The sequence below is a fragment of the Microtus ochrogaster genome, linkage group LG5, assembly GCF_000317375.1.
Source record: "Microtus ochrogaster isolate Prairie Vole_2 linkage group LG5, MicOch1.0, whole genome shotgun sequence".
Lineage (NCBI taxonomy): Eukaryota > Metazoa > Chordata > Mammalia > Rodentia > Cricetidae > Microtus > Microtus ochrogaster.
The window spans coordinates 44211669-44223643 of record NC_022031.1 but is presented as its reverse complement, the minus strand read 5'-3'; the positions used below and the strand labels follow the sequence as shown (position 1 = coordinate 44223643).

The 11975-nt window shown below is 40.3% G+C and overlaps 1 protein-coding gene across 2 annotated transcripts in view; it reads right to left on the bottom strand.

The window, feature by feature from the left end:
• Positions 1 to 11975, bottom strand: part of Rnf20 (ring finger protein 20) — a 24775-nt gene that overhangs the window by 5897 nt on the left and 6903 nt on the right. For both annotated transcript variants that reach the window (XM_013351890.2, XM_026786693.1), the window contains exons 7-15: positions 9525 to 9643; positions 6945 to 7091; positions 6099 to 6176; positions 5812 to 5931; positions 3861 to 4040; positions 2913 to 3048; positions 2480 to 2601; positions 2006 to 2367; positions 915 to 1032 (exon numbers count right to left, since the gene is read on the bottom strand). In XM_013351890.2, coding sequence (XP_013207344.1) covers positions 915 to 1032; positions 2006 to 2367; positions 2480 to 2601; positions 2913 to 3048; positions 3861 to 4040; positions 5812 to 5931; positions 6099 to 6176; positions 6945 to 7091; positions 9525 to 9643 — 1382 coding nt within the window. The remainder of the gene's footprint in view (positions 1 to 914; positions 1033 to 2005; positions 2368 to 2479; positions 2602 to 2912; positions 3049 to 3860; positions 4041 to 5811; positions 5932 to 6098; positions 6177 to 6944; positions 7092 to 9524; positions 9644 to 11975) is intronic.

The window sequence follows — 11975 nt, the reverse complement described above, 5'->3', positions numbered from 1 at the left end:
GGATCTCCGTGAGTTCGAGACCAGCCTGGTCTACAAGAGCTAGTTCCAGGACAGGCTCCAAAGCCACAGAGAAACCCTGTCTCGAAAAAAAAACATTTCTCTTGGGATGGACATGGCAGTGCACTCAAGAAGAAGAGTCAGGTGGATCCCTGAGAGTTTGAGGCCAGCATGGCCTATGTCAAGAGTTATAGGATATCCAGGACTACATGTCTCAAAAAGTCAAAAATAAACAAAAACCATTGCTCTCAGGGCTGAGTGGTTAAAAATACTGGCTGATCTTCCTGAAGACCCAGGTTCAATTCCTGGTACTCACATGGCAACTCACAACCATCTTCTAACTCCAGTTCTAGGTGCCCTCTTCTGGTCTCCATTGATACCAGGCACACATGATGCACAGATATATAGGCAAGGAAAACACACTTACGCACAAAATAATAACAAAGAATTTAAGAGGAAAAAAATTCCTCTTAAATGCAACCAGAAAGAGGACTTCTACAATAATAACGAAGATAATCTGGTATTAATTTCTCAGAACCAACTAAGGAATGAAAAAAATTTTAAAGCCTACTCCATGTTCTTCTAATTCTGACATATTTTACTACCTTGTAGAGAATTTTAAAAGCCTGACTTTAGACAGTCTTTGTTGTTGTTTGAGAGGGGGTTCCTCTGTGTACCCCCGACTGTTCTGGAATTCACTCTATAGACCAGGCAGGCTGGCCTCAAACTCAGAGAGCCACCTGCTTCTGCCTCCAGAGTGTTGGGATTAAAGGTGGATGCTACCATACCCATAGACAGTCTTTGAATAGGTGGGCAAAGTTGCTAAGTTAACACTAGCTTTAAAGATGAAAAAACAAAGGACAACCCCACAAATGAAGACTGTCACCAGGATGACAGATGACAGAAAGCTCGGTTACCTCAGCCTTCGACTTCTTCTCAGCCGCCATTAGCTGCACTTTGTCTCTCTGCTCCTTGGGGGCAGAGCGATACATATCTAGCAGCAGCTTCATCTCCTTCTGGCTCTCTTGTGCTTTCCTATGATGGGTGGGAGGGCAGAAGGAACAACACTGAGAAAAAAGGCCATCAGAGCAAGAACGTACTATCTTATAACAACTCCTCCACTCTACATCATACAGCAAAGACATAGTTTCATAGGTTACCAACAGACTTCTGGGACATACTCGGAGAGCACAGAAAAGAAACCACACATATGAATTATTTCTCTGTTTAACCCTGCAACATCAAGTGTAAGGTGAGTAACTGGCACTTGTGACACAGGCACATCTAAGTGGTGCCGCTCAGAGACTGAGTGCGCAGACAGATCTGGGATGGATTTAGTCAAATCATTCAAATGATTTTTTTACAGGGGGAAATGAGTTTACTTAAGCTAAACTGCATGAGAGATCAAGCACTTTGAACACAATGAACCCTTCAATTCAAAGTGTAAACCACGAAAAAACAGAGTCAGAAGAGGCAGTTCCAGCAGCCATTCTGTTTACGTAGGAGGAACTAGGACACCGTGTTATGTCGGGACAGAGGTAATGCTGAACTGAGTTAAAGCTATCCTTCTGCCTGAATTCTGTAGAAAGAAACTGCCAAGGAATTCTTGGTTTAAGCTGGCATACCTCCAAACCAGTCAACTGCAAATAAATTAGAGACATAGGATAATTTAAAATACAAGTAATGCCAGCAAATTACCCAAACCTAAAAGCAGTAGTCAATTTTCAGTATTTCTAGTGTGCTATTTTAATGTGGTATCTGTTGTCTTAATATGAACTCATGAGAAGTAAATGCCTCAGCCAGGAACTGACTGGCACCTAACCACTCAGCAACACTGTATAGTAGCAGGTAGACCATCTGGCTACATATATCCAATTGAAAGTCGAGACCACATTAACTGTACATTAAGCTACATATAAAATACTATATAATGACTGGATGAGTCATACCCTAAAGTAAACACTTCATTCTTAGGTTCAGGCTCTGTATCATTATAAACATCACTTACTTGAGTTCAATCTTCAGCTGCTTGATAATTTCTGCTTCTTTTTTCCTTCCATCATCATGCTTCCCTTTCTCTTTATCCTTAGCAGAGTCTCTTTCTTTTTCTGACTCTTTCAGTTTCTGTTTCTCTCGTTCTCTCTCCTTTTCCTTTTCTCGTTCTCGCTCTCTTTCTTTCTCCCTCCTTTCTCGTTCTCTTTCTTCTTCATCCCGTTTGGATTTAACTTCATTGGCATCCTCCTGAGATGCCTTCGATGCCGGATGAGTGGACAGGTCCTCAGAATCTTGCTTTAGCTCTGTGGGTTCATCCTTGGCGTCCTCAGTACTAGACTGAGACTGCAGGAGGGCACTGCCACTGCGCAGACGCGTCTAGGAGACAAGGCAAGAAAGACACACATCCCTCTGGAGCATAGTGCTTCCCCCACTCACAATGCCCTTCCACCACCATGGCAAACAATGCTTATCCACTGTTCCAGGATACCTTGTTCAGGTCGGACTGTGCCTCTCTCAGCTTCCGCTTGTACCTCAGGACCTCCCCCTTCAGCTGGTGGTTGTGATTCTGGAGGCTGCTAATCAGGTGCCGCATTTCCCGGTTTATGGGACCTAAAGAAAAGCAGCACAGCAATATGAAGATCCCTGAAGAAAGCAAAGGCTCAAAGGCTCAGAGCAAATCGGGAACTTGTGAACAGCAAGGAGAGGTACCAAAAGAAATGCTTTCTCCAAAGATGAAAACCAAATTGCTTGAGTGAATTAAAACAAGCACCCAGATTTTAGGTCAAATGAATTACAGGATTTGGTTCCAGGTATTCCAGGTCTTCTGAGTTTAAGATAGAATTAACAATTCCCCAAAATCCTGTTTTATTTCAAAGAAAGAATTTACAACAGAACACAGGGTAGAGCGAGAGTGATTTGACCTGCTTGTTCGTTGGCGGCAAGGGTTTGCTCAAATTCTATCCTCAGCATTTCATACTCCTTGCGGACCTGGGCCAAGGTATCCTCCAGCTGAATTACTTCAGTTCTCAGCTTCTTATGCAGACTAACCTCATCTCGCTGCAGATAAACAACCAATAAAACATTCATATAACTTCAATATGTCTCCTAAATTCAATCTGTAACAGTCAAAAGAAAATCCGCCATGAAAAGAATGCTAACTCTGAAAATCTCCACTTCGATACTTAAGAAGCACAGATGTGATTTAGAAACATGACTTTAGAACCTGGCAGAACATCGAATAAAGGAAATGGTATCTAGCTCTGAGATTACAAGTCAACTGGAGAACTAACCATAAATTGTCTGGAAGTAAATAGAAACTAGCATTCAATTTATTTAGCCAACATAAATAAAAACTTCAACTACTTTAAACATTACCTTAGGGACTACAAAAGACACAAAAGTGAATATAAAAATCAAAGTTCTATGTTCAAAATACTTTACCTAAATGTGTATTAAATGCCACAAAGGCACAAAGCCTACGTGTTCTCGCTATATGTATGAACTGTAGACACCGTTCCATGAAGGCTGGTCACAGGGCACACTTCTACTTCTAACTACCAACAGACTTTTCATGTTTATCAACCACTTCCTCATTAGAAAAACCTCACAGTCAAATCAGATGCTCTGTCTGCTCCATACATCTTTAGATAAATACCACTGAATCATGCTGTAACCTAATGAGTCTCATTCTCCCAATGGACTGTAAGATCCATGAGAGCAAGATTGTCTTATATACCCACTGGATGAATGGGATAGTAACTATACATGGGAGTAAAACCATACAATTTATTGACACAGCAGGAGAGGGAATGGCTGGCTCAGTGGTGGAGGGCTGGATCCCATACCCACAAAGAAAAGCTCACTGTTACCTCAATGAGCTCAACTTGGCGCTGGTGAGTTCCCCGGGTGCCATGAAGTAGGGTCCGAGCTTCATCCAAGTGGGCTTTCAACTGTAGACTCTCATTGTACAGCACAGAGAACTGGGACTGCATGCAGCGATACTCTGGGGTTTCCTTAACCACTTCTTCCACTGCACTCCGCAACTCCACCTTAGGAAGGCCCAAGGAAAAGGCAAGTCAGGGTCAGAGGAAGCCAAGTATGTCCCCAAGTCACACATGGGAAAAATATCTTAAACTCACTAATGCTCCATACACTTGAAATCATTACTCAGAAAGTTATGAAATCTATACTACCACTCTGCGTAAACTCGGTCCTGCATAAACTAGGGCGATTTTGATACGTGTTTCACACTTTTTCAACCCCAATCCAAAGAAGCTGAAGAGCTGCTGGAAGAGTGACATAAAACTGACCTGACCAGCACATTTGCTCTAAAGACAGCTGCAGACGCCAGCCACTAGCTGTTCCTTATTAACTATCACAGAGAACATATTTCTGACCGGTAGTAAAAACAGTCATGCTTTTCCTAAGCAACCATTTGCTTTAATTTCCCCAAAATTTTTTGTCTTCACTTTCAGTTCAAATTTCTTTATTATTTATTAATCTAGAAATAAACTATAAGTGACAGACTATGGAAGAAAGGAGGATAAGGAAGACTTCCAGAAGAACCTTTTTCTTCCCCTAAGACTCTGCAAGGAAAAACGCTAACAGGCAGGAATGAACACCAACAGATCACTAAGCCTGCACCTACAGGAAACTGCGTAGCCAAATCTATGGCCCATTGTTGACAATAAAAACCACGTGACCAGTACATAGCCACAGCATGAACATTTTCCTGCCAGTTGCCTAGAAACACTCACCCTGCTAACACTCATTTTCTCACAAATTCTAGGTCAGAGGACCTTGATTTAATCTAGGAATCTTTACTGGCTACTCTAAGCCTGCTTCAGAACAAGACTTGTACAGACAGTAAGAGCAAGAGCAAGTGTGTACACACCAACAAGAGCCGCATTTCTCCCCTTGTTAGTAGGAATTGAGAGAACTATACACAGTCAGATATACAGCATGGTGTTCTTTTATACAAGCTCTGTGTGAAATAAATACCATTAACTAGTCAGATGCAGTGTGCTAGGTCTTTGTATACTGAAAACAGTTAAGATCTGCTTTCCAAGCATATTTTACGTACACAATACAGAATTATCACACTCCAGTCACCATACTGTAAATATGTTCACCCAAGCTGCAACTGAAACTTTGGACCATTTAGTCAGCACCTCTCCAAGGCCCTTTCCACCATTCTATTCTCTGCTTCTTAAGAAATCCACTTTCCTAGCACCCATATATTTCAAGCAGTATTTGTTCATCTGGGTTTGCCTTATTTCACTTAGCTTAATGTCCCCTAGGTTTACCAATGCCAACTCAAATGACTAAATTTCCTTTTTCAAGGCTGAATAACATTCCATTGTACATCTATACTATTTTTAATGTTCCTATGAGATCGTTTCCATAGTCTGCTGGTGGTGATTTTATACTCGGCAACTTTACTGAACTCATCTCTAGCTCTCAAGAGCCTCTCCAGTCCATGTATGTAAGGCCACTACACCTGCTGACTGAGACAGTTTTACTTCTTCCTCTCCAACCTTTTCTCATTCTTGCCCCTTTCTTGTGGTTGTATGATACTGAGAAGAAAGGGAAGAGTGGACATCCTAACCCTTGCAACTCTCCATAGGGTATGTAAACAGTGCACAGGTCACAAACGGCCTTTGCTGTGTTAGGGTACATTTCACCACACCTAATTTGTTGAGCTGTATCACGGAAGAGGCTTAATTGTCCAGTTTCCTTGTCCCTCATAAAGCCTGCAGGTTCACATAGTGACGAACAAAACGCTTGTTTTCTCTCACTCGTCAGAGTCACAACTCCTACCTTCAACTTTTCATTCTGTGTTGTGACCTCTTCAAAGTCTTGACGAAGCTTCTCTAGCTCACAGTGTCGGTTCTGAGCCAACTCTTTGTTCTCTTCCAGCTCTGCATTCATTTCCTCAAACTGGGAAGGATCAGAAAAACAGCAGGTGAGGATGGAGAGAAAGGGCTCCCCAGACATCCCATTTCCATTCCTGCAAATGCCACTGTGCTGCTTGGAACCAATCCCAGTGTCTAGGCACAAGGCCTATTTCCAATGAAAGACCATGTCTCAGGTGGGGCAGACTTTACCTTCCGGGCATTGATGGTGATTGTACCGCCATAGAGACTGCTCCCTGCTCCATATACCTTATAGCCTTTAGAATTCACCTACAGAGAAAAGAGAGATGAGACATTTCAGTTGGATGAGAAAGATGAGTCCTCGAAAAGATGCTTGTGTTGATAGTTACTACAGATATACAACTGATCAAAGTCCTAAGAACAAGTGACAATCAAGAGTTTAGGGCGCACACGTGCGCACGCACACACATACATACACACACACACACACACACACACACACACACACACACACGCACACACACACACACACGCACGGCCTGCACAAGATCAAACTAATCAACATACTAGCGTGGAAGGAGAAAGTGTTCTCCTTACCCCTAGCTGAAGAGCTACTGGCATTCGACAGCTGCCACTGGAAGGAAAGCTGTTTTTCTTTAGGATTGTGGCCCCAGGTATGTTGCCCACCCATGAGCAGATAACGGTCCTAATAGGAGAGGAGTTCTAGAAGATTTTGATGGAGGATGGGTAGCATCAAATACATTGTATACATGTATAAAAGTCTCAAAGAAATAAAGACTATTATATTGGGGGGGGGGAGCCAGAGGCTGGAGAGGTAACAGTTAAGCAGTTAAAAACAGTAGCTGTTCTTACAGAAGAGCCAACATGGGAGACCCACACTTGGAGACTCAACCCCATGTCACACCAGCTCCAGAGGCTCCAATACAGCCTTCTGGCCTCCACAGTCACCTGCACCCATATGGCACATATTCCCTTTCTCTCACATACACATTCATACATATAAATAAGAAATATATTCGTAAATAATTTTAATAGCCTTTATAAAACAACACTGACCCGTTCTAGGACTTCAGCCAAATGTCGGTTGAGGCGCTGTTCTCTTTTTCGAATTTTGTCAATATCCCACTGCAGGTCATCAATCATAGACTCCAAGACAGATACTCGTGACTCAGCTGTCTCTACTTTACCTTGCAGCTTACAGAACTACATCCCAAAGACAGGGATTCAAAAACAAGAAAAGATCAAGTCAAAAAAGTTCCAAATTCCACAAAATTAGCCCTAGGTCATTTATAGAAAATGCTACAATTATAGAAAAAAATTATTCAACACACAAGTATAAAAATAAAGTCATAGATTCAGTTCTTAAGATTGCTACAATCACAAAAACAGGCAGTTGCTAAGAACTTTCACATAAGAACAAGACCAGTTAAAATTCACTAATCTCTACCCATGAAGAGCATCTTTTCCGTAGGTAGAACACGAAGTCATCAGAAGTTAAAGATTTAAAAAAAAAAAAAAAAAGAAAAGAAAACATCAAGTATCAAATATTTTGGGAAACATGAATTCAAACTAGTAACAAGTCTTACTATCAACTTTCTCTCTATATACATCCAGCAATGATAATTCTCATAGAACAAAAATGAAAATTCCTAGTGTTTTTTTCTTTGTTTTTTTTAAGCTGACACTTGGGTAGTTTACTATCAGGTTGTATGAGAGTGTGAATGTGTGTGCATGTCCAGGCATACATGTGCCACAGCTTGTTATATGGAGACGAGCAACCTCAGATATAAATCCTTGCCTTCCATCTTGTTTGAGACAGGATTTCTTGTCATATGTCATTTTCAGACATCTCTAGTTTCCACCTCCCATTTCACCTTAGGGAGACAAATATGAGGATTCTGGATCCAAACTACTGCATTCAACTTTATGCACATTCTGGGGATTTCAATTTCGCATGAAAAGTGCTGTATCCGCTGAGCCATCTACCCAGACCAATGCTGTTAAGGAATAACTGCCTCATGTTCCCATTACAGTCCTCCCAGTAAGAGGGATTTGCTCTTCCCCTGGAACCTAGACTTTAGTAGTCAGCAAAAATAATACTATGTAACTCTGAGACTATGCCAGAGAGAACATTCATGGTCTGCTTTGTTTCTTAGAGCACTCAACAAAGGAGGTCAGCTGCCATGTAAGAAACCTGCAGGTCCTGGTCTTCTAGTTGTCAACTAAGGTACACGCCCAGCTGATAGGCAGCATCAAGAATCAGTAATGAGAGCTGGTTCTACACAGGGAGCAAAGGAAAGCTGTACCTGTTTACTATTGCTGAGATTTGGGAAGTGATTCAAAAGGAGACGTTTCCATCTTGGTAGCACCTAGTTAATACCCTAAAATATGACACTCCCATTATTGCAAATGCTGCTAAACTATAATCACTTTGATGGGTCATGAGCATCCAAGTCTTATCAACTTCCCAAATAGTGCTCTGACAGCCAGCAGTGTTCTGGGATTCCCCTCTGTACGCTGTGAATACCAGTGGTTAATAAAGAAACTGCTTTGAGCCTATAGCAGAGGAGGGCAGAACAAAGCTAGGTGGGGAAAACTAAACTGAATGCTAGGAGAAAAAAGGCAGAGTCAGGGAGACAGACACCAGTAAACCACAGCCTCGTGGAGATACACAGATTAATGAAGATAGGTTAATTTATTATGAGTGAGCTAGAAATACTCTAGAGTCACTGGCCAAGCAGTGTTTTAAATAACATAGTTTCTGTGTGATTATTTCGGGTCTGAACTGCCGGGCAGCCTGGAAACAAACAAGCGGCCTCTTACAATACAGCAGAGTAAAGAAGTAACACTAGAACTTAGGAAACAATGCAGGAAAACAGGGCTCTGAGATAAAGGAGATTCATGAGCAAATCACATTTTCTAATCATCTGATCTCTTTTTGTTCACTAATTTTTCACTTGTTTCCTTACCAGTAAAACAGGAGCTATTTTATTTACTATTAGTAGTAATATCCATAAAGTGCTTAAAATGTTGGGCACCATGTGAACAGCAACTATTAAGTGACTAATTAGCATGAAAGTTCAGTAGCCAAACTAAGGTAGGTCAAATTTCAGCACACAATCATTTGAGCTAACAAAATAATTAGAAGCATGAGAAGAATCATCCAAACCTTCATTACTTTCTCATAAGCCTTTTATGGAGATAAATGCCCAAATCCTGACATGTGTTATTCATGGAACTGGTCTAGAGTAAAAACTCACGTCCCCCAAGTTCCTATGGCATCCAACGTAGAAGAATTCCCTTACCCCACTCTCTGCAGAACTTTCACCTAGCTATTCCTCAGTATCACTGTTCACAGCTTTTTATATTTAGGGCAGTGAATTATTTAGGGATTTACAATATTTGTTGTGTTATGACATTTCTTCCCAATGATGATGATCCCTAACTATCCATTAAACAGAGAGGCATGAGAAATATTCAGATGCTGATTTCGGAGTTGACTGTTATTGCCTCATGCTCTCTTCAACATCAAAGCACGCTTTCTAGAATAAAGGGACCTCTCAAAGTTCTCGTCATTTTCACTTGAGGTCAGTCAGAGCTACTAAGAATGGCTGTCACTCCTTTCTGGTCAAGTACCTCCTGAGACATGGTGTGGTGCTTCTCCTGAAGGAGGTCTGTCAGCTCCTGGAGCCTCACATTCTCTTGCGCAAGGAAGGAGTTCAGCTCCTGCACTGCTTCCTCCACTATCAGGTTATCTGAGGAAGAAGGACTGCACTTTAGTTTTGCATTGACAGTCTAAGTTTTAAAACTGTCTAGTGCACCAAAGCATTGACCTCCCAGCTCACCTCACTGCCCTCAGAACATCAGAAAGCAACCCAGTGCTTATTGCGTCACATGTAGTTAGTTGGTTAAGTAAATGAGTCAACATGCAAACATCACCTATCCTCATCTCTTTCTGTTAAGACAAATGCCTTGAGCAAATATATGAATGCTATATAAATTTATACAATTTCCATCACCAAAAAATGGAGACTTTAGAATTTAGAATAGACAAGATTTCTAAGCAGTGTCAAAATTAAAGCAATATAATTTAAAGGCAATCATAAAATACCTATTATTATCTAATACCAAGCATCTATTGAGATGAGACAGGAAGCAAATTTTTATCTTCAAATCATCACATGTAAAATCATGAGGAACAAAGATATAACACAGGAGTCACTTATCACAATAATTAAGTGTAATTCTAAAGCTTAAAATGAAAAATGTACAGAATATTTACAGATGCACAAGTTACATCTTTAAAGTTTATTATGCTGAATTCATGCACTTAAAATTAGTCACAACTATTACAGTTCAATCTAAAGCACCAAAAATGGAAACAATTATTCTCAGGATACAATGTACACATTATTTATAAATTTACAGTTTACATTTTTAGAATTTATTACTCCAATTCATGTGTTCTAAATTAGATTCACAACTATTACAGCTCAATCCCAGAGTTATAACTAGAACTAATTATTCTCAGGACATACATCATCCTTTAGAGCTGTGGATGGGAATCTGTTTCCACACCACCTGAAGCCTTTGCTCTCAGAAACCATGAAGATAAGTCAAGTCGTAGGTTCCCAGTTTCCATCTAGAACTGCCCACCAAAATCAAGTGTGGAACTTTTAAGAAAGACAATTCCCTGGGATCCATTCCAAGCTTACTAAGAATCTCCATGGGCATGGGAAATACATACATAAATAAACGATGACTCTGAGCCAACCTCAACTAAGAACTAGCGCCTACATTTTCATTCTTTCAATACCTTAAGTTCTGCAGACAGATTCTAAACTACAATAAAACCCAGCAAGTGTTTATTAAATTAATAAATATGTCATAAGTCTAACTCTTTAAACAAGAACCAAACCCATGGGTGAAAATGAATTTCTAAATAAGTTAACACTCAGGATTATAATTCATACCATATGTACCTTTACCTTTTTTAAACACAGATTACTTCTGGGTCACAAACAGCTGAACTATTTAGAATTTATATATAATAACATTTTTTTAAAACTTAAACCTGATCTTAAAATACATTATCAAAACCTTTTTCCTCTGTGCATGTGTGTGTCCTATGTGTGCAGGCATGTATGTGCACGTGAAGGTCAAAGGATACAAGAACTAGTTTTCTCCTGCCACCACGTGGGATCCAGAAATTGAACTCTAGTTGGCAGGTCTAAATGCAAGCACCTTCAATGCTAAGCAATCTTGTAGACCCAGAACTCCAAAATATTTCTTAGTACTGTTTAATATACTATTCAGGTTAATTTTTTTACAAATAGCACAAATAATGTACTTGATATTCACTTAAAATACCAAATTTAACATCAAAATAACCTCTGCACATGGTGTATTCCCCACATTACTATGATTTAACAATACCCTCTAGATAAGCAATTAGAACAAAGGGAGACAGAAGTATCACACAGTTTGTTCTATAGTAATCGGAAAGAGTAATCACACCCATTCACTCCCCATTGTGGTATCCTAACTAATAATAAAACACAAACATATTAATTGCTACACTAACCAAAAAAAAAAAAAAGGGGCAAAACTTAAAAACTTCCTTGAAAAATAAAACTAAACTATAGAACAATTTATTTCTTACTTGCCCACCCAATGAATAAACCATGTTATACCTAACTAATTTATTTTGGAGACAAAGTTAAATATCTTGATGATAATCGGGGCTGATAAAATACTACAACCAGAGGGCTAGTGTGATGTCTCAGTGGTTAAGAGGGTGGTTCAGTTCCCAGCAATCCACGTCAGGTCCAGGAGACTCTAACACCCTCTTCTGGTCTCGTCAGTTAACTGCACTCAAATGTATATACAACTGACCACATGCATACACACAGTACATCTTTTATTAAAAGATACTATAACTAGCCGGGCGATGGTGGCGCATGCCTTTAATCCCAGCACTTGGGAGGCAGAGGCAGGTGAATCTCTGTGAGTTCGAGACCAGCCTGGTCTACAGAGCTAGTTCCAGGACAGGCTCCAAAGCCACAGAGAAACCCTGTCTCGAAAAAC